Source organism: Rattus rattus, chromosome 16 (genome assembly GCF_011064425.1).
Source record: "Rattus rattus isolate New Zealand chromosome 16, Rrattus_CSIRO_v1, whole genome shotgun sequence".
NCBI classification, from domain to species: domain Eukaryota; kingdom Metazoa; phylum Chordata; class Mammalia; order Rodentia; family Muridae; genus Rattus; species Rattus rattus.
Window position 1 is genome coordinate 40862315 of NC_046169.1, and position 26067 is coordinate 40888381.

The window sequence follows — 26067 nt, forward strand, 5'->3', positions numbered from 1 at the left end:
GNNCAGGANTGCNGATGTCCTTGCTGGTTTGGCTACTGTGAGTGGGGACTCCTGTTCGAACATTCTTCCCCCGCCCCCCGGAGCTGAGAACCGAACCCATGGCCTTGTGCTTGCTAAGCAAGTGCTCTACCACTGAGCTAAATCCCCAAACCCCTGCTCAAACATTCTTTTAGCCAGCTCTTCCTCTTCCTCTGAGCTCAGGGACCATCACAGTTGTCCCACACACCACAGAGCACTCAAGGTCCCCATTGACCGTTGGGGATCTCAGCGCTGTCTGCTGAAGAGGTGACAGAGGATACTCTCTCTGCGCCCAAGCGGCATTAATCGGGGTGAACCGTGATATTCGTGGGACAGTAGAGGGTTTGGGCCCTGTTATTTACTGGCCTCTCACCACCATCACTTGCAAACAAGGAAAGGGCCCCCCTGCATTGCCTAACTGCGTCACAGATGCCAGCTGTAGGGCATTTTCTTAATTCATGATTGATGGGGGACGGCCCCGCCCACTGAGGGGGTGGGGCCAGCCCATTGTGGGTGGAGCCATCCCTAGGCTGGTGTTCCTGGGTTCTATGCCTCATGTGGCTCATAGCGCTCACACAGGTTCACAGCTCTCATACAGCCCACTCATGCTTCCACCACGGTGTGATGATGCGGGGTACAGCACAGTCCGTGGAATACTACAGCAAAGGCTGTCCTACAGAAGCAGGCTGGCTTTGTGGTGTGCTTCTGAGCCGTTCTCTCTCACGGTGCTGGGGCTCAACTGTGTCTCATGGAGGTGGTTTCTTAGTTGAGGTTCCCTTTTCCCTGGTGACTATACTTTGTGTCGAGCTGATAAAGACAACTCCCACCCATGGTGGTTAGGAACCTCTTACCCCTAGGTCTCCCCACTACAGGCTCCATTGATCAGCTAGGCCTGCCAGAGCCCTGTGTGGGTATGATCTATGACCTGACAGTATCAGTGTCATATAAACACCCAAGCAGAATTTGGGGTGTGTCCCCACCATGGAAAGCCAGACCCCCAAAGTCGGGGAGACCCCCTTAGCACCTCAGCTTTGGCCTTCCTATGCACATGTGGCTTGGCTGAGTCCTTCCCTTTGGGGATTCTGGGTCCCCGGAGCCACCTGACAGCCACAAGCCCCAACCCTGAGGCTGGGCCCAGTGTGGGCTCCCTAATTATCAATGGAAACAGTGCACCACTGCCTGTCACGTTCTATAAATAGGGAGCTGGAGGAAGACTTGAAAATGCCACAGGCTCTTCTCTGGGCGGGGGAGTTAAAAACAACTTCACAGAACCAGCTCCTTGCTGGAGGCCCAGGGTGGGGAAAAGCAGGAGTCTAGATTGGGCCACTAACATCCCTGTGGGCCCAGGCTTTCCCTGGATGGGACAGTGACCATGATTCACCTAGGACACAGGACAGCCCTGGAGCCCCTGCAACCTCAGCGCAGGACCTTGGGGACATTAGTAACAGGGAAAAGTGAATCCTGGTGACCCGAGCCTGGGCTTCCTCTTGAGGACAGATGCCTCCTGTGCTCACTGGGAACATCAGGGGCCACATCACCTGCATGGCTACATCCACACCCAGAAAACAGGGCTCTGGGTAGCTTCAGAGCCCTGAGGACCCCAGGCTGGAGAGCAGTGCTGTCTCCTACAGAGGAGGCTTGTGTCCTGATCCTGAATGGGGAACTGAGTGACACCTTTGGGACCTCACCTAGTTGTCATGTCCCACTGGCTGGAATGCCTTGTTGTGGGCAGTGTGTGGAGTAGAATAGTATATTAGTAGTTGCTGCTGTCTGGAGAGGCAAAGCCAAGTGCTCAAAGCTGCATGGTCAGCGGGCAGCAGGGCCTGGAGCTGGGGTTCCTCAGCTGTTCCTGCAAGACTACAAGCTGCTCAAATCTTAATTCCCTCACCATTGTCTGTGTGTGTGTGTGTGTGTGCGTGTGTACATGTATGTGTGTGCACGTGTATATGTACATGTGTGTGGGTTGAGTATGTGTGCGTGTGTCTGAGTGTGTATGTACATGTATGTGTCTGCATGAGTGTATACATGTATGTGTGTACACATGTGTGTTTGTACATGTGTGTAGGTATGTGTTGTGTGTGCGCATGTGTGTGTGGTGTGTGTGCATGTGTGTGCATGCACATGTGCATACATATGTGTATGAGTGTGTACATGTATGTGTGTGCATGTGTGTGTTTGCGTGCATGTGTGTTGTGTGTGTATGGGCGTACATGTGTGTGCACATGTATGTGTATGTGTGAGCGTGCCCCGTGTTTGCCTTGGAAGGCAGTAGTGTACTAGCATGTGAAGGAACTGAGGTTTGGAGTGGCTGGGGAGGGGAGAGTGGAGTGCAGGAACAGCCCCTGCTCTCAGGCCTAAGAGCAGGGCGGTGAGGGAGGCATCCAGGAACAGGCATGGCTTTTCACTGGATAGCTTCCCACAGGAACAGCTAGAGACAGGTCTGACTGAGCCCTGGAGCCAGCAGGCACAGGATAGTTGTCAGCCTGGGACCTCTAGCTGCCTGTGAGTGGGAGTGTGGTGTCTTGAAAAGCCTTTTGCTGGGAGGTGGGAGGGTCCTGTCACCGGGATGCTGGCTGCCTGCTCTGCAGAGCCCTTGCTCATGATTGCACAAGTTTGCTGTGGGGAGTGGGAGGGTTGTTTTCCCAAAGCTGCTGCTTTACAGTTCCTATAAACCCCTCCCACTTGCCAGCAACTCCACCTCCTGTGATTCCTACCAGGAATCCCTAGCAAAATCATTCCTGGAAGCTCTGTCAGCCATCCTGGCCTTTAGGCTTGAGAGGACATTCCTCTGGGCACTGACCTGATGATCATGGTCATTTCTGAGCCTGGCATAATATGCCACACTCTGACTCACTAACCTCTGCACTGTGGCTTTAATGCTGGACACTGAAGTTCAGAGAGGTGGTCCCTGGCTCCCCAGCTTCTCTCTCTTCCCTCTCTGCACCTCATTCTGTCCCCTCAAAAGTCAGACGCTGGAGGTCTGTGGAGCTTAGGGGGCGGGGGAGTTGCCAGAACCCAGAGGTTGGGGCTGTGCCGAGTGTCGCCTTGCCTCAGGGCCCACCACTGAGTCTCACCCTCATCTCTTGCTCTGCCAGTCTTCAGCTCTGGGCTCTGTTGGTCAGGCCTGAGCCTCACACTGGAGGGGATGGTGGTATGTTGTCCATATAGACAGCTGGGTCAGTGACCATTCACACAGTATAGATGCTTCAGTGTCTGGATTCGTGACCTCTGCCATGACTGCCCACTCAGGCAAGTGGGCATAGTCCTATGTTTGGTAGCTGCAAGAGACCACTTGCCAGTGTTATAACTCTTTATTCAGACCTGCTGGCTTCTGAACACTTAGGCTCTGCCCAGCTGATCTGTCTCACAGATCACTCGCAGCAAACACCACTGGTCATGTATGACACTGCAGCAAACACCACTGGTCATGTGTGACTGCAGCAAACACCACTGGTCATGTGTGACTGCAGCAAACACCACTGGTCATGTGTGACTGCAGCAAACACCACTGGTCATGTATGACACTGCAGCAAACACCACTGGTCATATGTGACTGCAGCAAACACCACTGGTCATGTGTGACACTGCAGTAAACACCACTGGTCATGTATGACACTGCAGTAAACACCACTGGTCATCTGTCTTCACCCCTGCACAGCCAGTGGCTTTCAGAATTCACAACTCAGTGACAGACATGTGCAGTTTCAGGGCACTACATATGACTGAGGGAGCTTGAGTCCACAGCTAGGACTAGTCACACCTATGTGAAGTGACCAGCTGCCTGCAATGTCAGCTGAAGCCTCAGCAAGAGTGTGCATAGGTAGTCACATGCAGACTTGCTCAGAGAGACACAGTGCTCACATATACATAGACCCATGCATATACATACATGTTCGCATAGAGACATCTGCTGTGTACACATGGAGACATATACACACGTGAAGAGGCTCCTGTATATACAAGCACATGTATACTCATGCACAAACATACATATGTACACACATAGCCTGTGCATACATGCACTTACATAGCCCATGCACTTATATACATCTTCACATATTGCATACATGTGCAGTCACATGTACACATACTGACATGTATAGGGAATAGGAAGACTCATCTCTGTAGCTCATGGCCAAGACCTGAGGGCTATTGAACAACCCTGACCAATCATGACCCACAGGACAAGCATACAAAGGCAGGCCATCCCAACCTGAGCTCCATGGAGAGCTGGCCAGAGAGCATCTCCTGTGTGTTTCCCCACAGCCTCTGGTGAGTGGATCTGGGTGGAAATAAGGGTGGATGGAGTAAGGCAGGAGAAGCCTGGGGTCTGAATAGGTCTGTGAAAATAGCCCCACGCTGGGCAGTCTGAGGAAACAACTCTTCACTCAGGCAAGGTGCTGGAACTGCTGGTTTTCCGGTGCTCTGCTGGGCCTTGCTCTGAGCTCTTCTCCTGAGCCTGCCCCCTGGACCTGCAGTCTGCATAGGCCTGTGGCCTAGGCTCACTGCCCATCAGAACTCCACAGCAGTGAATGCTTTTACAAGTAGCACCCAGGCCTGCCCTGCCTTCCCCGATCACACACCTACCCATATCTGACCCCTTCATGGCCTAGGTCATGCCACATTCCCTGCTCCAAGCCCCTTGTCCTGCTGCTGTGGCTGTCTCTGCGTGGTCTCCCTTCATGAGGCCTGGGGGAGTCTGCTTCCTTAGTGTGCATGTCTGCCTTTGAATATACATTTGTGTGCGTGCACACACACGTGTGTGTCTCTGTGTGTGTGTGTGTCTGTTTGTGTGTGTGTTTGTATGTGTGTTTTTGTGTGTGTGTGTGACAATGTGTGGTACACACATTTGTGTCTCTTCCCACGTGTGGGTGGGTATCTGTTTGTACAGATCAGTTTTGTCAATTAGTTCTGTGTATGGAGCCACTTGGTGATATTATAATGTGATCATCACCACAAGTCCCCGCTGAGTCAATGGCTGTGTCATGCCCAAGACTTCACTCTCACTAAGGAGTAGGAGCTGGTCCCGAGGCCCTGCTAACACACCCGGCTTGCTGCATTCTGGTGGGCTCACACTTCCGAGCTGGCTGCAGCTCTGTCGCCTGACGAACTTATCCCTTGCCCGGAATAAATTGGGATAGAGTTGGCATGTGATGTTTGAAAAAGGAAGTCAAGTTTTGTCTCGCTTGGGCTGTTTTAAGAATCTTTCAGGATGGGTGCGTATGAGAAGGCACTGGGGGGAGAGGGGGGAAAGGGGAGGAGGTACTGTAGGGGAGGGGGAGGAAGACACTGGGGGAGGGTAAAGGACACTGGAGCGAGGGAGAAAGGATACTGGGGAAGGGGGGAGGGACTGGGGTGGGGTGTCTGGGCTAGGGAGGGATGAAGAGGCTCTGGGGGACAATGAGTAGGAGGCTCTGTGTAAGCAGATTCTGCTAAGAGGAGAGGTGGAGACAGCAGCACGGTCTCAGGCTTTTGTGTTCCTCCCTAAGCCCGGCTTCCTATCTCCAGCCAGAGTCACAGAATGTACAGGAGACAGCATAGGAGGGCACGGCTCAGTCTCCCTCCTATAGCTGTGTTCTTGCACTTTTCCCAGGGTCTGGTACCTCTGTCTGCTGTCAAATATTGTCTTTTTCTCTCCCTGAAGCTTCCTGCTGTCCTCCATTAAAAAAAGTCTCTGTCTCCCTCTCCCTCTCCCTCTCCCCCCCCTCCCTCCCTCTTCCCCCCTCCCCCTCCCTCTTCCCCCATTTCTCTCCCCCTTCCTCTTCCTCCTTCCCCCCCTCTCTCTCTCTATATATATATATTTATTTATGTATATGTGTGTGTGTGTGTGTGTGTTCATGCAGGTGTGTAGAGGGTGTCAGATACCCCATGAAGCTGGCAGTTGTGAGCTTTGCACCTGGGTTTTCCACGAGATCATTAAGCGCTATTAACTTCCCAGGGATCTCTCCAGACCTTGCTTTCCCCTGGACAGTGTATCTCAGGCCGTTTCCTATCTGGATGCATGCCCGGCTCTCTCCTTTTAAACGCACCTTTCTAACAATGGGATGATTCCCCTACAGTGTGTTCAATAATTTAGGTTAAATGCGTTTTTAAAACTCCCAACCTTACATACCCTTGGCACTTTACCATAGAACTTTAGAAATTATTAATAACATTTCTTTAAACTTAAGAGGGAAATCAAAACTTTTTCTCTGTGCAAAGACTCAACATGTTTCGGGAATATTCTGGTCCTTGACCGCTGCCACCAGTTCCCTCAGAATCAGCTTCACTTGAACTTGGAAGATGTATCTCCCTGGCCACCTGACTTCGTGGCCATTGCTGAGGCTGCATCCAAACAAGGGTGGGCGTACTCCATAAAGAGTTAATAAGGGGCTGGCTGAATACTGGCTGCTCTTCTAGATCAACCAGGTTCAAATCCCAGCACCCACATGGTAGCTCACAACCATCTGTAACTCCAGGGCCAGGGGACCTGATGCCCTCTTCTGGCCTCTGAGAGAATTGCATGCACAGGGTGTGTGCACACACACACACACTCTCTCTCTCTCTCTCTCTCTCTCTCTCTCTCTCTCTCTCTCTCTCTCTCTCTCTCTCTCCTACACTTACAGGCAAAGTCAATTCACATAAAATCTCCTCCTCCTCCTCCTCCTCATTATTATTATTATTATTATTATTATTATTTATATCTTTTTTTTTACAGTCCAGTCATTATGCCCCTCCCAGTTCACCCTCTGACTGTTCCTCATCCCATTCCTCCTACCCCCCACCCCCAATAAAATAACTTTTTTAAAGTCAATAAAAACTACTATTTAAGGGTATGTGTAGAGACGAGAAAAAGACACCCTGTGACACATTAAGATTTGGGCGACAAGCTGGAAGGTAAACTATGTTCATAGACACTAGAAGGCAGGCAGGAGATGGCACCTGGGTTTGCTCATTTATTCAGTCATCTGCCCGGTTTTGGTCTCTTCCTGTCTCTTGTAGGCATCTCTGAGCATGGCCCTGAGTTTAAGGGTGAATAAGACCCTAGCACTCTCCCTCCCCTAGCTCACAGTTTTGAGCCCCTGGACCTGCCTATGGAGACATAGCTTGAGGTAGGAAGACCTGCCCACTGTGGGTAGCACCATTCCCTAAACCAGGGCCCTGGACTGTATAAAAAGGAAAAGTGAGTTAGTTCTCAGGAATTTCCAGTGGGGCCAGCTGCCAGTTACATAACGTAACTCAAGAAATTCAGTAACATGGTACCTCCTCTTCTTTTTAAAGATTTATTTTTAATCCTGTGTGTGTGTACATGTGAGTGCAGGTGCCCTTGGAGACCAGGAGGGGGCACCAGATTCCCTGGAGCTAGCGGCACAGGTGAGCTATCTGACATGCCGTGACTTTAACTCATGTCCTCAGCAAGAGCAGCAAGCTCTCTCCAGGCCAAATGTAACACTTCTTGACCAATCAGATTCTGGTGGGTGTGGTCACCCACTCATGGGCTTCTGTGGACTTTCCCTTGTTCGAGGCTGGGACCTGCAGTGGCTGAGGTGTGTTCACGGTATTTTGCACTTCAGAAACTTTCTTGAGGACTGGAGAGATGGCTCAGTGGTTAAGAGCACTGACTGCTCTTCCAGAGGTCCTGAGTTCAATTCCCAGCAACCATGTGGTGGCTCACAACCATCTGTAATGGGATCTGATGCCCTCTTCTGGTGTGTCTGAAGACAGCTACAGTGTGCTCATATACATAAAATATAAATTTTTTTTTTAAAAAAAACTTTCTTAAGCCACACTTCTCGGGATGCCGCCCTGGTGTAAGCCGAGAGAGCTTTTATACTCTTATCTGATACATAGAGCACAGGCCCCAGGGGGTTCTCCAGGACCCAGCCAACCAACCCAGCTGTCGCCTCCCTTTATAGCCTTCCCGAAAGCCTGATCCCCACACCCAACCCCGAAACTAAAGCCTTCTCCTGCAGACCAGCTGTCTGGCGTGTTCCTATCACTTGGGGAAAAGTTGTCCCAAGGAGACAAGGAAACGGAGACAGAGTGTCGCTGCCAGAGCTGTCTCCCCACAGCCCTTGTACCGTGGTGATGGCTTCCTGCTGTGCACATCCAAAGCCCATCTTCGCCTGCTGCCCTTAGAGGGGGACAACCCGGCAGTGTCTTAGTGGGTCTTGAATGGTGAATCTGTTAGCCCGCTGTTAGTGTTTGGTAAGATGTCTGGGCAACTGACCAACAGACATGGGCACCATGTCTTGGACTGGCCTCTGCTCAGCACTGCCCAAATGCCGAGTATGTGCAAGCTCTGGTCAGATATTTAATAGATTCCCAGAACCCTGAACATCCCACATGGCCTTTTCCACATGGGGAAACCGAGGTTGCAGAAGGTTGTTCCGGGTAGCAACCGGAAGGGCTGGCTTCATCCAGCTGGGTCCCAGAGGCTGGCTCAGAACTGTTAGCTTGCTCACCCCCTACACACGCGAGTGTAGGGACAAGTCCATCTAAGACTGCAGTGCCAAGGGTTGAGGTTTGAGCTGCTCACAGCCAGACCCTATTAGCTGATCTACTGAGTGTTTGCGAACCCCGATTTGGTTCAAGCCCCCAGGATTGGGCATCATCTCCACCTTTGAAGCTGCAGAGAGCCACTGAGACCCGCTGACCCGCCAGGAGGGGAAACTGAGGCTTGGAGAAGGGCAGTGAGTGGCTGGAGGTCTAGGATGGGAGCCCACAGGGTGTGGGCGCATCCAGCACACAAGCTTCTGCCTTAGGTGTGCCTCAGTATCCCCAAGCATGGCTGGGGCTTGTCTGGGTGTCTGTCTCCTCCCTCCCCTCAGAGCCAGAAAAACTAGGAATGTGCTCAGTCCCGGGCGTCCGTCAAACCTGGGGTCACACTTCAGTCCTACTGTTTTCTAGACATGTGGGCGAAGCCTGTGGCATCTCTTCTTTGGGCCTCAATCTTCTCCTCTGTGAAATGGGTTTATGTCAGGTCCTACATCACAGGTCCACTGGGATGCGTAATGATCATGACCTTTGTGCTCCCAGGCTGACCTGGGCACGAGAGGGGATTTGCTTCGGAGTAATGGGATGGAGCAGGTGTTCCCATGCCAGTTAGGCCTGTGACTACACGGCTCTGCACACAGCTGGGGTGTAGGGTAGCAGGGAGGGGCAGGCTTCTCAAATTCCTTGGAACTGCACTGTCAGCTACGGCCACTTGACTCAGGTCTCTTTTTTAGGAGATGTGTCAGACACTCAAATACATGCAAGCCTTGTGTTCTCCTATTCCTCCTCCCCAGTATCGGCTTCTCTGGCTTGGGAGCTCATCCCTGTTCATTTTAGTAAATATATGTATGTGTGTGTATATACATGTATGTATATGATGTATGTATATGCATGTTTGTGTGTATATGATTTGTGTATGTATATGTATGTATATGATATATGATGTATGTATGTGCACATCTATGTGTATATGATGCATCTGTATGTATATATATGATATATGTATGTATATGATGTATTTGTGTATGTATGTAACTATATATGATGTGTATATATGTGTGTATGTGTATATGTAGATGATATATATGTATGTGTATGTATATGATATATATGAAATGTATATGCATGTATATGATGTATCTGTATGTATGTGTATATATGATGTGTATATGTATGTGTATGTATATGTGCATATGTGTATGCATATGATGTATGTGTGTATGTATGTGTACGTATACGTATACATGATGTATGTGTATATATATCTATGTGTATGTGTGTATGTATATGTGTATGTGTATATGTGTATGTATATGTGTATATATGTGTGTATGTGTATATGTGTATGTATAAATGTGATGTGTATGTATATGTGTATAAATGTGTATGTGTATATATATGTGTGTATATATGTGTATATTTATGTGTATGTATGCATTTTCAGAGACATATTCCCAACATACTTAACTCAACAGCTGTCTCAGGCCTGCCATTTCCCCCATGGACTTGGGCTGCAGATCTGGAGTCCCCAAAGCACTGCCTAAGGGCACACGCAGTCTTGCCAGCCTCCTGCTTGTAATGGAGTTTCACGGCCCTTGTCAGGGGCACTTGTTTACTTACCTGATATATCAGTCACTTCACTGTCACTGACAAAATACCCACGCAAGGCAGCCCGAGGCTCACATCTGGAGCCGATCTTGGCTGCAAGGCCTGTCAGCTGCAGAGTGAGGTCACATGGCACCCACAGTGAGGAAGGAGGGAGAGATGGATGGGCGGACAGATGGATGGATGCTGGTGCAGAGCTCACTCTCTCCTTATTCAGTCTGGGACCCTGGGCTGTGGAATGAAGCCGCCCTCATGTAGTGAGGCCCTCCTCTCATAGTCAAGCCCTCACAGTCATGCCCACCACAGGTGTCTCTCCGGGGTGATTCTAGGTCCTGCCAAGTTGACAGTTTGCACAACAGGATGGCAGGAGGGAGTCAGACTTGCTTTATCCAGTGTCGTCGGGATTCATCCGTAAGGTGAAACCCCAAGCGTGCATGCTAAGTCGCAGTCTGTAAGGGGCGATCTCACTCTTGGCACAGCTGTGAGCCGACTTGCCATGGAGCCTCTACGTTTTGTTTGCTTACGCCCACGTGAACTAGTTTCTTCAGACAAGGTACTTTCCTGGCACGCTCTCCTTGGGCCCCTTGGACACGTCTTCTGTGATGGCAAACATCGTATGCGTGTCGCTTTTATCGCACATTGTGGACTCTGTGGTCCACACCCTCTTTCTTCCCGGCTGAGGCGGCTGTTCATGTTTTGCAATGGCCGTGTATCCTGCTGGGAGCGGTTCTGTTCTGGAACCCAGCAAGTGTGCTTGCTTGTCTCCCTGGGACGAACTTCTGTGACCAACCCTGCTGATTCAGCTAGACCTGCAGGCTCTAAGCGGGCACACAAGGGTTCTGACTTGTCTCCACCTACACCTCAGAGGCGTGTGCTAGCCTGGTCTCTCAGTACCGACCATGGGGAGGAATGGCCACCCACTGTGGTCCTGGGGCTTGTCAGTTGCTGGGCCAAGCCAGCAACGTTCAAATCCCAGATTCCTCACTTTTCTTTCCTTTCCCCTTCTTCCCTCCCTCCCTCCCTCCCTCCCTCCCTCCCTCCCTTTCTTTTGTTTAAGACAGTGTTTCTCTGTGTCGCTCTGGCTGTCCTGGAACTCCCTGTGTAGACCAGGCTGGCCTCGAACTCACAACAGATCTGCTTGCCTTACCTCCTGAGTGCTGGGATCAAAGGCGTACGCTGCCACCCAGCCTTTCCTGAGGGTTTCAAAACATTGTTTTCCTGCCTGTGTCCTTATCAGAACCTCCTGGAGCATTGTGGGAAAGGTAAAAGGACGAGTTTGGGGGAAGGTCTGAAAAAAGCTGTGGATCCCACAGGATGGAGCCACCCCCCACCTCCAGGCCCTGCCTCTTACCATCTTGGAAGCCAAGAGTTACTCTTAGTTCCTGTGCCCTTGTTTCCTCCTCTGCAGGAGCAGTGCAGACTGAATGTCCTCTGAGGAGCCTCTGGGGTCTAATGTGTAGGATTTGTTTCCTCTGATTTAAGACGTAGCAGAACTGTGGCAGGGGCTGGGGTGTTGACGCTTGCTCCTACCAAAACTTATCCACCCCACCCCCAACCTATTTTTGTTCTTAAGCCTTTGAGATGGGTTCTTGCAGTGAAGCTTTGGCTAGCCTAGAACTCAGTACATAGCCCAGGCTAGCACTGAACTCACAGCAATCCCCCTATCTCAGCCCCCCAAGTGCTGGAATTATGGGCATGAACCAATCCCACCTAGCTCGTTATGTGTTTTCAGATGTGCATCCCTGCCTGGGTCACCAGGGAACACAAGGCGTCTTTCGCAGCTTCTTCATCTCTTTGAGGCTTGAGAAGAGGGCGTAACAGTGTAGGGTGGGTGGGGGCTTGCAGCGTTATGGAAGGAGGGAGAAGAAAGAGAAGGACCTGATTTCTCAGGGAAAGCAGGGCTCAGCATTCAGTCACAAACAGGGAGGCTCCAAGGGGAGGAGCCTGAACTGGCGAGGCTCAGGACAGGTGAGGTTAAGATCTGTGCTGCTGTGGGTATGGAGGGAAGAAGCTGCACTTTGACTTAGAACTCTGAGAGCTGCTAGCTTAGCCTCTGTGAGGCCCTGCAATGAGGGAGGGATGGAGGGAGAGAGGGAGGACCCATGCAAAGGGCCATGGCGACTGCACAGTCTTACCGTTTACGTCACAGGAAGTTGCCATAGAGGTATTCCTGTCTCCTAAGAGCCCCACTGTGTGCATCAGAAAGGATAGTGTTGGCCACAGTGTGTGCTGTCTGCACCAAGAGAACAGGACAGGGATGTGCCCAGGGGGCAGCTGCTACAGAGGCCTTTGCTTGCTTGCCTGTCTGCTTGCCCCGAATCACCAGAGCAGAGACAACACTCAGTCAGTGGAAGGTTTTGCCTTCAAGTGAACTTTGAATGTAAGGCTTTCTGGGAAGTTTAAGAGTTGCAAGTCCTTTGGGAGGCTGCTGACTGTGGGGCCTTGCAGCCGCGAGAGCTCCCAGAAGGCTTTGGCATTGAGTTTGGGTGGAGTCGGAGAAGGAGGAGATCTGTGACATCTGCTCCATCCTCAGTCCCAGGGAGAATTCAAGGGTGCCAGGCCCTGGAACATGTCTCTAGATCTTGGATGCAAAAATACAAGCATTGCCCCAGCCGGAGCTCCCACCACCCCATAGTATGCTGTGTCCATCCCCTGTGCTGCCTCAGGCAGGGAGAGCCATCAGCCTGATTTGGGCCACACTGCATTCAGAGAGTGAGCACCGAGACACAGCCTGAGGATGGACATCCTGTAGCTGACTGTGAGCGTCAAAGCAGCCAGCTGCTTAGAAGTCACCACCCTTGGGACTCATAATATGACTGGCACTGTGTCCCACACAGAGGGATGTCCTCTGGCCACCGAGGAGTGAGCATGTGGAGGGACTGACCCAAAGAAAAATCTCAGACTAGAGTCAATCAGGATGTTTTGTTTGGGTGATGGATAATTTACAGATGTTCCCTGTGTGTGTGCGTGTGTGTGTGTGTGTGCATGTGTGTGTCTGTGTGCATGTGTCTGTGTGCATATGTGTCTGTATGGGTGTATAAGGGGTGTGCACGCTCAGGTGTGACTGTATGAGTGAGTGTGATGCTGACAGATGCTCTACCAATGAGCGCCCCCCCATGCCTCCAGCCCCCCAGCTCCCATTGTAACTCCTTTGCAACAGAGATGGGCCCTGGCCCTGGGGCCACCACAGAAAGGCAGTTCCCGACGCTGCTGTACTCTGTTGCTCAGCCGAGATGTTCTGAAGTGTGGGAGGGAGCCATGCCGGGATGATGATCTCCCTCCTCGTCCCCCTCCTCTGAACTCCTCATAGAGAGATGGCAGCCAGGCTGGGAGGCCATCTGAATCACTGCCGAGCAAGCAGCCCACCCAAGGCCGCTTTTGGTCACTCTCGAGAGCTCCAGGACACAGTGGCTGGTTTCCATGGTGACGATACAAGACAAGGCCTTTTGCGTACGATCCTGATGAGTGGGGAAGTCAGTGATGCAGGTGTGGCGCTGACTCATGAGCCACCCCTGATGTCAGGCACTAAAGGGGGCCCACGGTCAGCTCTGTGATGACCTGTCCCCCTGCTTCCAGCATGCAAGTCACACCACTGGTCCAGGGCATCACTTTCACCATTGTACAGTAGGGTTGGATTGAGCTCTTAGGAGGTGGCCTCGTGTCAGGTGACTTGATGCAGGCTCAGGGTCACTGTGTGCGGGCGCTGGGCAGGACAGGGCTGGGAAGTGGTCTGATAAATCTGGGAAGTGGGAACAGGCCTGTGTGGTGTTTCTAGAGTGATGAGGAGGGAGGAGATGGGCTGCACTGTGTTGGACAAGGGCACTGACAGGGCCAAGTGATACCCATGTACAAGGCTCTGATGTTACTTTTCTTGGCACTGTATCAAGATTCTGGTTAATGGAGAGATTCCAGTTAATGGAGGGGACTCTGGTTAATGGAGGGGATTCTGGTTAACTGAGGGGGTTCTGTTTAATGCAAGGGGATTCCGGCTAATGGAGGGGTATTCCAGTTAACGGAGGAGCAGTTTTCTCTGCCCACCACTCCAGAGAGCACAGTCCACTGTGGTGGGAAGGCTTGGCCACAAGAACTGCTTGGTCCTCAGTGGTAGAAGTTTGTTCACATGGAGGGATCTGGAAGCAGAGAACTCAGTCAGGAGGCAGGACAGATTCACTTGAAGCCCGCCTCCAGCAGCCCACACTCCTCGTGAAGCCTTATGTCCCAAAGAGTTCATAACCTCCCTAACGGAGACCAAGTTTTCACACAGAGGCGCCACAGGGGACATTTCATAGTAAACCAAGACATAGTCCATCCAGAGCGCCGGTCTAAGCTCAGAAAGTGCCGCTTCTTGTCACATCTCGCCAGCCAGACTGGGGCATTCGTCTCCTTTGCCCCTTCTGGGAAGCCCTGTGTGAGGGAAGCCCTGTTCGAGGGCAGTGGGGAACCGGGTGCTGCGGCATGTGAAGGCAGCGGGGAGCCGGGTGGGTGCTGTGGGACACGTGACGGTGCCTGAATCCCTCCTTGTGTCCTTGCAGAACCAGCTGAAGCAGTGTTTCTCCCGGCGGGCACCCGAGGCCAAGGACACTGACACCCTCGTGCAGGAAGCCGACAGCCAGTATGGGACCTGGGCAGCCCAGCACCAGAACGGGGGCAGGTAGGACACACCTGGGTGAGGCTGCCGGGCCTGGTGAAACAGATGAGAACGAGGCTACCTTGGTTAGGGTTTCTGTGCTGTGATTAACATGGTGACTTAAAGCAACTTGGGAGGAAAAGGTTTACATCTCCACACCACAGTCCGTCACTGAAGGAGATCAGGACAGGGAACTCACGCAGGGCAGGAACTTGGAGGCAGGAGCTGATGCAGAGGCCATGGAGGGTGCTGCTTACTGGCTTGCTCCTCATGGCCTGCTCAGCTTGCTTTCTTATAGAACCCAGGACCACCAGCCTTGGATGGCCCCGCCCACAGTAGTCTGGCCCCACCCACAAAGGGTTGGCCCCTCCCATAATGGATGGCCCCTCCCACATCAGTTACTAAGGAAAAGCCTTACGACCTTGCTTACATTCTGATCTTATGGGAGCATTTTCTCAGTTGAGGCTCCCTCCTCTTAGATGACCCTCGCTTATGTCAGGTTGACGTAAAACTATTCGGCACAGAGTCTGTGGCTGACTCAGGAGGAGGCCATTGTCATACGAAGGGCATAAGAGAAACCACAAAGGGACGGAAATAAAGCGCACAATAGTGATGACAGGCAGGCAGCATGGACACAGCCAGGAGCGTGCAGAGAAAGGCAGACCCACAGGGATGGACAGACACCCACAGGGACAGACATACAGACATCCGCACTGTGTGACAGGCAGACCCACGGGGACAGACATCCACAAGGACAGACATACAGACATGCACAAGGATAGACATACAGATATCCACACTGTGTGGCAGGCAGACCCATAGGGACAGACATGCACAAGGAAAGACATACAGATGTCCACAAGGAGAGACATATAGACACCCACAAGAACAGACATACAGACATCCACAGGAAAGACATACAGACACGCATAAGGAAAGACATACAGATATCCTCACTGTGGCAGGCAGACCCACAGGGACAGACATACAGACACCCACACTGTGACAGGCAGATTCACAGGGACAGATGCCCACAAGGACAGAAATACAGACATCCACACTGTGTGGCAGGCAGACTCACAGGGACAGACATCCACAAGGACAGACATACAGATATCCACACTGTGACAGGCAGACCTACAGGAACAGACACCCGCAAAGACAGACATACAGATAGACTTAGTAAACTCGAATACTGCTGTAAAGAGGCAGGTCAGCTTTGCGGGCGGTGGTCTGGGTATCTTGCAGTAACAAAACATTCTGAGGTTCATCAACCCCGAGTTTCCCCCACGTGCATCCGAGGTCAACTCAACACATGCCATAAGACATTTGTAGACAATGTCATATTGCAGTGTCAAAGTCTGGTTTCTCCCATGAGACCCTGGGGCCAGCTGCACAGCGCTGTGTGTGTGCGTGTGTCTCTGTATCTGTAAGCTCTGTGTCTGGTATGTTTTTCCACTATGTAAACACACAGAAGACAGACAGATGGCAGTCCTGGGTCCACCCCAAGCCCAGGTGACAATTTTGCACATCAATAAACTAACGACCAACATCGGAGTGTAAAACCTAAGAACCGCTTTCAGCCCCAGGGTCAGTATTTCTGTCTGCTGTCAGAGGGGGTGTGTGTGTGTGTGTGTGTGTGTGTGTGTGTGTGTGTGTGTGTGTGTGTGTGTGTGTGTGTGTTCGCGCGTGCGCGTGCCTGTGTGCCTCTGTGTGTATGCGTGCGCCTATGCGCGAGAGCGTGTCTGTACACACATGAGGGCATCATGCCAGACTGGGAAACTGAGGCTCCGAGAGAGGCAGGGACCTGAGTCAAGAACACTATTATCAGTAGCTAAGTGAGCTGGGCTTGTACCCGGGCCCCCGTCTCCCACCCCTCGAGGCTCTGATTGCACCGTGATGCACTGCTGGGTCACACTGTCTGAGCTATCCCAAGTTAAAGCAAACTGGATTAAAACTGGTAAGAGAAGTGGTAGAACCAGCTCTTACTACTTTTAGCTCCCCGTCTCCCAGGGACGTGTGTAGTATGTGTGGCTCACTACACACATAAGGTTATTGTGTGTGTAGTGAGCTTCCTCGAGGGTTTGTAAGCATTCCCGAGGGAGCTCCCAACTGTCTGGTTATCCATGCCTGTCTCCAAAGGGACCCTGAGTCCCTGCAGTTCCCCATTCCTCCAGCTTCTGTCTCAATCTGAGACCTTGGAGCTTCCAATGGTGGGTGCCCTCTGCTGTCCTCCAGAGGAACTGCAGCCTCCTGGGACCAGGCTCTCTTGCCTTGGACAGTGGTGCCCCCTGCTGCCTGAAGGGTGGTACTTCCCTCAGCCTCTGGGTTTGTCCTGTCTTGGTTAACAATCTCATACCCCAACCGTGAAAGCCTCTTGGAGTTGGGAAACAGACTGGCACTGCAGGATTGAGGATTCTACCCCAGTCAGGTCAGGTGAGCCCTCCTGTGCAACATTGTCTAAACTCTGTGTTCTTTCTGTATGAGGAGAGGGTGTGTCTACAATGTTACCATCTGTAGTGGTCCTGATGACCTGGGTGGTACCCAAAATCCCCTCAAGGAGGGACTGAGTGACTGAGGGAGGGACTGAGTGTATGAGGAAGGGACTGAGTGTGTGTGTGTGAGGGAGGATTGAGTGTGTGAGGGAGGGGGGACTGAGTGTGTGTGTGTGGGGAGGAACTGGGTGTGTGAGGGAGGGGGGACTGAGCTAGTAAGTGACTGAATGACTGAGTGAGTGACTAAGCAAGTAACTGAGTGAGCAGGTGAATGGCTGAAGGGAGAGAAGAACTGAGTGAATGGGTGAGGGAGTGAATGAGTGACTGGCTGAATGAATGAATGAATGAATGGCTGACTGGGTGACTGACTCACTGACTGAGTGGGTGACTGGCTGGGTTACTGACTGGGCGACTGGCTGAATGAATGAATGAATGAATGAATGAATGGCTGACTGAGTAACTCACTGACTGGGTGACTGGCTGGCTGGCTGGCTGGCTGACTGTGTGACTGGCTGAATGAATGAATGAATGAATGAATGATTGAGTAACTCACTGGGTGACTGGCTGACTGACTGTGTGACTGGCTGAGTGAATGAATGAATGATTGATTGAATGAATGAATGAATGGTTGACTGAGTAACTCTTTGGCTGACTCACTAGCTGACTGGGTTACTGACTGACTGGCTGGCTGGCTGGCTGGCTGACTGTGTGACTGGCTGAATGGATAAATGACTGGTTGAGTAGCTTACAGACTGGCTGGGTGACTGACCGAATAAATGAACAAACGAATGAATGAATGAATGGCTGGTTGACTAACTCACTGGCTGGCTGGCTGAGTGAGGCAGCTGTTGGTCTGAATCTGGAGGCCTGAGCCCCAGTCTTCTCTGCTGGTTATTAGGGACCCCTGACCTGCCTTGCCCTCGCCCAGTGGAAACACAGCGTGAGCTGCCCACATGGGACCCCGCATCCTCTCAGATGCTGTGCAGGTCATCAAAGGAGTGCGCAGAACAGGGGCAGGGGCTTTGTCTTTAGAAAGGTCCCTGAGGTTGGTGTTAGAAGTGGACTGATGAGTTCCGGCAGCTGTGAGGCACCTGATGGCCTTTTCTTCAGAGCCTGGAAATTCACCACATACCTCCCCATGGCCTGTGTTGCCTCTCATTCATTCATATTCTCTCTGTGTCTATCTCTGTCTCTCTTTCTCTGTGTTTCTAGGGTCTCTCTGTCTCTATAGCTCATTCTCTGTCTCTATCTGTCTCTGTCTCTATCTGTCTCTATGTCTCTATCTGTCTCTGTCTGTGTCTCTGTCTCTCCGTGTCTCTGTTTGTCCTTGTCTCTCTGTCTCCCTCTGTCTCTCTCTGTCTCTCTCTGTTTCTGGGGACAGGTGGCTGCTGTGTAGCTTGCATTGGCCTCCATTCCCTGACCCCCCTGCTTCCGTCTCCTTCTGTGGAGATTCCAGATGCGCTGCCATCGCTCTGAGTTGGGTCTTGGCTTTCCTTTGCAACCTGCACCCAGCAGCTCCTGTGTTGGGTCGGGTACAGTCTCCGGAGTCTGAAGAGCATCCGTGTTCTGCACCTGAGCAGTGTCTCATAGGACAACAGACCCCTAACTACTGTTGTCAGAAGGGGGATCTTCCAGGAAGCCCCACTGCCCCCTCAGTTGAACTCTGAGCCACACAGTCATGTGCCTGGGGTTTGGTGTTCTGGGATCCTCGGTGACATCTGTCACCTTCTGCCTTTCCTTGCAGTTTTGGCCCGGAGACCCCTTCTCCTGACAGCAGTGCTGCGTCTGCGGGAAAGCAGCCTCCAGGCAGTCACTTGTCCTCGTACACCGAGTCCACGTCGGTGGAGCAACATGACAGCTCCAGGGATCGGCGCAGCTCCAGCGTGGACCGCTCCAGTTCTGAGCTGGAGTCCACAGATGGCCCAGAGGGACCACCTCCGTCAGACGTCTGTCCTGCAGAGGGAGAGGATGATTTCTCCTTCATCCATGTAAGCCTGCAGCCAGTGGAGGTGGCTGGGATGGAAACAGTCATTTACCAAAGGGAAGCTGTGGCCTGTGTGAGATGATCACCCCTGCAGTGAGCACAGGGCCGACTGAGCCTTTGACATGGACCCTCCTGTAGCATAGGGCGCCCCTTACTAAGCTGTGTGTCTCGGGGCAAACGCCCTCATCTCTCTGATGCTCAGCTTTCTAATTAGTAACCCCCACCTCCAGCTCCACAGCCTCAAAGGTGATCGCCAGTGTCCCAAGGCATAGCTCGAGGGTCTGCCTGTGATTCGCCACTCTCGGCTGGCCATGCCCAGCCCAGGCCCTGCCAAGGGCAAACAAAGAGGACAGCCTCTCCATGTTCTTACTCAGCAGGCATGAAGGACTCTCTGACAGCCATTCCAGGCACAGGCCCTCTTCTTGGGCCCAAACTGAGCTTGCCTAGGTCCCACAGCACAGTCAGGTGCCCAGTCTCCTGAGCCCTGGGTTGCACAGCATTCTGCTCTGGTCTTTTCAGGAGCAGAACTGGACCCTTCAGAAACCCTAGTCTGCATGGAGGATGCAGGATGGTATCCCTTATAGCCTACAGGAGGATGGAGGGCAGGGACCATCACCAGAGTCTACAAGGGAGGACAGGGACCATTGCTAGCCTCCAGGGGAGGACAGGGACACAGGGACCATTGATTACAACCTTCAAGGTACCTTTACTCCTGATAGCCAAGTCCCTGTCCTTACTCTTGGGTAACTGCTGCTCCAAATGCCCTTGAGGGGGGCCCCTAATGGGCTTCCAAGGGGACTCACAGTCTACACATGACAAGGTCCTTCCTGTGGAACCTCTAGATAAGAGAGAGAGTGGAGACAAAAAGTGCTAAGTATCGGCCTCCAAGGACCCTGTGCCATGTAAGCAGGCATGGCCTTCCTGTCCGGGTTTTGTAAGGATTTCAGTAGGTGATCCGTTATTCACTCAACAACCGTGCACTGAGCTCTCGCTGCTACTGAGCCTTGCTGCACAGCTCACATGCACGTGTGATATGGATCACAACTTCCTGTTGTGCTCTTGTAAGCAGCACTGGCGGCATCAACAGCCCTGGGTCCCTGAGAGCTGGCTCCATCCCTGTCCATACTGGTAACCAAGGGGTGACATCCCCTGCTGTGACATCCCCTGCCTGCCTTTTGCATTAGCAGTTGAAATGGCTGCCAGGTCTGCCCGTATTGCTGGTGGCCCTAAGCATGGGGTAAACTGTGGTTTGTGGCCCTAAGAGTGAGGTAATGGAGGTGCCATACCATGACTTGGGTGTCCTGTGGGGACCATTTGGAGTTGTCCCATGGTGGCCCTGTGGACATGGAAGCCCCCTTTAGTGGTGCTCTGTAGGTGATCCCTCCCCTCCCACCTGCACCCTAGATTATCATGGGGGCCACAGTGAATGCCTCAGGGACTCCGTGAATATGGGTGTCATAGAGAATGAGAGAATGCACTCAGCTATTCATCAGACAGACAGACAGGCACGCGTTGAGCCCCTGGTCTATATGTGCTCCTCTGCCTGTGTGACATCACAGGCTGTGTCCTGTTTGCCCACTTGCATTCTAGGGCACTGCCTGCATGGCTTTCATGGGGAAGTTGAGGCTCATGGGTGCCCTTAGAGCTTGACACGTGGAGGGGGGCGTACATGCCCCTGAGAACACTCTGTATGAACAAGAGACACAGCCCGCAGACAGTGCAGTCTACTTACGGTATCTTTCCTTCCTGCCCCCTCCTCGCCACCCCCAAAGCAAACCTCAGTCCTTGACTCCAGTGCCCTCAAGACGCGGGTGCAGCTGAGTAAGCGAAGCCGTCGCCGGGCGCCCATCTCGCACTCGCTCCGGCGCAGCCAGTTCAGCGAGTCTGAGAGCCGGTCCCCTCTGGAGGAGGAGTCACACAGCGCGTGGATGTTCAAGGACTCCACAGGTATGCCTGCCGGTGCATCTCGAGTCGGACCTGCCCTCTGCTCCGAGCAGGAGGCTGCACACTAGTCAATCCCTGGGAGGAGCAGCCAGACCTTAGAGGACTTGGGACACAGCCACCCAGGAAGCTGTAATTTCTCATCCTGTAGAACTTCCCACAAGTGAGGTCTTAAATGTGTTCTGAGTCTGTGTGTGGCGGGCGGTGCCCGTTTGTCATCCCAGGGTTTGGGCAGAAGCGAGATCTTCATGACGCAAAGCTAGCCTGGCCTACAGAGCGAGTCCCAGACCAGCTGTGACACTATATATTTTTTTTTTTTTTCGGAGCTGGGGACCGAACCCAGGGCCTTGCGCTTGCTAGGCAAGCGCTCTACCACTGAGCTAAATCCCCAACCTGTGACACTATATTAACGTGACTTTTTTTTTTTTCTTTCTGTATATGAGTACACTGTAGCTGTCTTCAGCTACATCAGGAGAGAGCACCAGATCCCATTACAGATGGTTGTGAGCCACCATGTGGTTGCTGGGAATTGAACTCGGGACCTCTGGAAGAGCAGGCAGTGCTCTTAACCTCTGAGCCATCTCTCCAGCCCACAACTCTCTTTTTAAAACAAAACAAAGGGCCAGGTATGATGTCACACACTTTGAATCCCAGATGCAGAGGCAGAGGCTGGCTAATCTCTGAGTTTGGGGCCAGCCTGATCTACAGGGCAGGCATCAGCGTGGCCAAGTGCAGCCTCTGCCTAAGCAAGTATTGGGCTTGGATATTTGCTTCTCATGTCCACCCATGCTAGCAACTGATGGTTAAAGGTGTGGCAGGGGCTGGGAGGATGGGTGAAGTACTTGTTTCATAATTACCAGGACCTGAGTTCAAAGCCCCAACACCCATGTACCCCTGAGACAAACTGATCCTGAGGGTCGCTGGCCAGCTCTTCTAGCCGAACTGGTGGGTCCAGTGAGAGACTCTCAGAAAATGAACCAAGGGGAGATTGATGTAGATGCCCAGCATCATGGCATGTGCATACACACGGGTACACATACGTGAACATGTGCACAGAGACTCAGTAATACACAAATGAGTGTCTTGGGTCAGAACAGTGCCAACCCACCTGGAACAAATGCAGCTCACTACAGTGGCGGTGCACCCAGGTTCCCTCCATAGCCCTGAGCACAGGCCAGGAGATATGCAGGGCTGGGGTTGACCTTTCGGAGCATGCCCAGTGTCCAGCTTAGCCTGGGGCTCCAGGGGACGCACTGTGCACCACTGATGACCAGTTCCTAGAGAGGCAGAAACTTCTTACCCAGCAACTTATCCACAGGAAGTCACTGGCCTAGCCTAACTGGTGTCGGGGGCGGGGTTGGGGGTCGGGTGATGGCTTTGAAGAGACTCTGGAACGTTCCACATTGCTCCCTATTGGTGGAACGTGTCTATGCCACCTGTTCGGCCTCTGTCAAGGATGTCCCATTATTCCTCCAAAGTGGCAGGAGCCAGAGGATCTGCCCTTACCCCACCCCAGAGGACACCATCTGCCTGTTTCCCAGCAGGTGGCAGAGTTTGAAGAAGTGAATTTGCAGGAAGCAGTCTGAGGCTCATGGCCAACTGCTCAAGCCCAGAGTGGGCTAGGAATGTCCGTGTCCTCGAGTAGGGATGTGGGAGGGGCCACCAGTGACTTCGAGTGCTTCTCTTAATAGAAGAGAAGTCACCCAGGAGGGATGAATCCGATGAAGAGCCTCCCAGGGTGGAGAGGACCCCTGTTGGCCACCCTCAGAGGATGCCTGTGTTTCCAGGCATGGACCCAGCTGTGCTGAAGGTACTGGGGCTTCCCAAGAGCAGTCTGCTGCTCCCTGCCTGGCCTTCCGTCTGTCTGTCCACTCCAAGCAATGCCTTTTCTTCCTCTCGCTGCTCAGTCCGCCCGTCAGTTATTCAGCCTCCATCCGTCCGTCCTGCTTATCGGTCATATTCAACCAGCCTTCCGCTCCCCCTTCTGGTTGCTCATCAGTTTAACATCCTCTGCCTGCCTCCATCTGTCACCTGATGCTGGAATGGCAGGCATGTGACATCATATCTAGCCTCTCCCAGGGGATCCCGCCCATAGTCTTAAGTTTCCTGTCACCCCTGCCATGTGCGTGTGGACTCTAGTGTCGCAGGCTCTGCGTCATTGTGCAGATGCAGGTATGAGTGTGCTGGGGCCTCCACTCCGATGAGGCGGTCACTCTCTCACTTCTCAGTCCCATGCTTCCTGCCTGGACCACCTCCCCAGTGCCTTGTGCGGTCTTGCTGTGGCAACGCTGCTAGAAGAGGCTTGTCCCCAGACAGGAGACGGTGACACTCGGCTGTCTTCTCTCCCCAGGCTCAGCTGCCCAAGAGATCAGAAGTGGACAGTCCTGGAGAGTCTCTAAGCTGGACACCCCAGCCCAAGACCCCTAAGTCGCCCTTCCAGCCTGGGGTGCTGGGCAGTCGGGTGCTGCCTTCCAGTGCAGAGAGAGAGGAGAGGTAAGACTGGGGATGAGGACACTTCTGTCCAAGGCTAAACGCTTGCTCTGTGTATGGTGCTGCGTGCTGCGTGCTGCGTGCTGCGTGCTGCGTCCTGCGTGCTGCGTCCTGCGCGCTGGGTCTTGCGCACTACATCTTGCGTGCTACATGCAGCGTCTTGCATACTACGGCGTGCTGCGTGCTGCGTGCTGCGTGCTGCGTGCTGCGTGCTGCGTGCTGCGTGCTGCGTGCTGCGTGCTGCGTGCTGCGTGCTGCGTGCTGCGTGCTGCGTGCTGCGTGCTGCGTGCTGCGTGCTGCGTGCTGCGTGCTGCGTGCTTTTAGATGGGAATTGGTGCTTTCCCTGCAAGTGTATTCTATACTCTGACAGCTAGAGCTGAAGCCTGGGAGAAGGTGACAGAATCCTCCCCCCCACTCGAAGCCTCTCTCCTCCCTCATCTCCCCACTGACCCAGAACTCCAGGCTGTCTTTCCAGGAACCTCTGCCAGGCCAGCCCTCCACACATGGATGGAAACAGAGGCACTCTGCCTCTTCTTACGTTTGGGAAGCACTTTGGACTTGGGAGAGTCGGGAGGCCTAACTGGTTGGCTGCCCGTCAGGGAGGAGGCAGCTGCCCCACCCTGACCAGGCTGATTCTATGCATCCTGGCGTCTGCTCTCAGGCCAGAGCTGACCGTGACCCTGCTGTGAGGTGCTGGGAGACTTCTGTGCCTTACTTTCCTTGTTTGTAAAATTGGTTTGGTGACTCCATGACCTTGATTGGCTCACACCAGCTCTCTGTGATTTCAGGTCTGAGGAGCGCTCACCCCAGTGGCTAAAGGAACTGAAATCCAAGAAGAGGCAGAGCCTGTATGAGAATCAAGCTTGACCGGGTAAGAGGCTGCGCTGGGGCACAGAGGGGACCAGGGGTGAAAGAGTCTAGCAAAGGGTATTGGGTAACCAGGGCTCTGAGCCCATGATCCTGACCTTCCCTCCACCTTCAAGACCTTTGGAAAGTGGGGACACCAGAGGCCAGCTTTGCCAGAGAAGTTTCCAAGTTGTGCATAGGGAGATCTCGGCGTACAAACCATGCAATTAAAATTTAATTCGAGACTGTATAGTCGGACTCTCAGCATCCACCTGAGATTCAGAAAGGGTCCACTGACACCGAGATCTGAGGACCCTAATGTGCTGGGTGTGAAGTGGCCTGGGGTCTGCATGGGGCCCTCATAGAATCCTCCCGTGCACTTGAAAGCACTTCTCAGATTTAAGCTGCATTTATCCTTGTATGAGCATGCGGTGTATGAGGACGCACGTCTACAGTGCAGGTGCAGAGAACAATTCTGTGAGTTCTCTCTCCCCACCTGTGTGGGGGCCCCGGGATTGAACTCACGTCTCCAGGCTTGCACAGCAAGCTTCTTTACCCACCGAGCCATCCTGGCGGCCCTTCCGACCCACCGGGACAGTGTACCTGCTTTCTTATCAATCCTGCTGTTGCCTGGGCAATGTTGACACATCCGCACATGCCCAGTTGAGGCATATCCCTGTACTTTGTGAGCTCATCACAGTGGGCTTGGCTGAAGGTGTAGACTGGGGGTGGCACAGATGGGTAGGTAGGGCCCAGTCTATTTAGGAGTCTCACACTCAGATTAGTATGAGCTCTGCTCTCTTCGAGGGTCAGCAATGCCCCTGTGGCTGTGGGGGTCCTCGGGCTGCTCGAGAACATAAGAGGTTGATCGAACCTGGGCTTAGGAGTGTGGAATGTATGCTTTAATGGCTGGCCTGCGTGTGGTTAGCAGAGAGGCACCTCCTGAATCACAGAAAGCAAGGCCCAGCCTGAGTGGACAGCTGTTTGGACTCTGTGGGCCCCACATTGTTGGTTTTCCTATTTGGCCCTGGGGCTTGAAACCTCGTGCTAGACCAATGCTCTGCAGACGCCTCAGGGGGCTCCCTTGCCTGGCTCTGTATGTCACGCTCCAGATAATTCCCAGCAGACCGCAGTCTGACAATGTGTATATAACACATGTCATATAATCATGCATATGAGTGAACACATGACGGATAGAGTCCCAGGCAGGCCGGCTTCAGGGTGGTGCTGGAGGATTCATGGCCTTGTATTTATTCTGTATTGCCGGGGCTGGCGTGGAGTTCAGCATGTGGCCACGGGGGTGGGGAATGTGTTCTGGTTCCTACATACCCTGTGCTTGTGACCAGCACCCCAACCCCACTCTTGCCCAGAGCCCTCCGTGGTGTTTTGAAATCTGTGCTGACAGTCTCACCAGCAGCCCGCCAGAGGGAAATGGAGGCTCTGAGGTGATTGCTCACCTTGCCCCAGTCGGTCCCCATGTCCCCCAAAATCCTTCCTGGGGAGAGGTGGATCCCTCCCCCATGGTGAGAACTGTGCCAAATGCTGTGTTAATCAAACTGTCATTCTCTGCAGACAGGAGACCACTA

The 26067-nt window shown here is 52.8% G+C and overlaps 1 protein-coding gene across 2 annotated transcripts in view; it reads left to right on the forward strand.

The window, feature by feature from the left end:
* Positions 1 to 26067, forward strand: part of Kiaa1671 (KIAA1671 ortholog) — a 148650-nt gene that overhangs the window by 109336 nt on the left and 13247 nt on the right. For both annotated transcript variants that reach the window (XM_032887158.1, XM_032887157.1), the window contains 6 exons: positions 14631 to 14749; positions 18965 to 19208; positions 20977 to 21151; positions 22837 to 22955; positions 23496 to 23638; positions 24424 to 24506. In XM_032887158.1, coding sequence (XP_032743049.1) covers positions 14631 to 14749; positions 18965 to 19208; positions 20977 to 21151; positions 22837 to 22955; positions 23496 to 23638; positions 24424 to 24502 — 879 coding nt within the window. In that variant the 3' untranslated portion in view covers positions 24503 to 24506. The remainder of the gene's footprint in view (positions 1 to 14630; positions 14750 to 18964; positions 19209 to 20976; positions 21152 to 22836; positions 22956 to 23495; positions 23639 to 24423; positions 24507 to 26067) is intronic.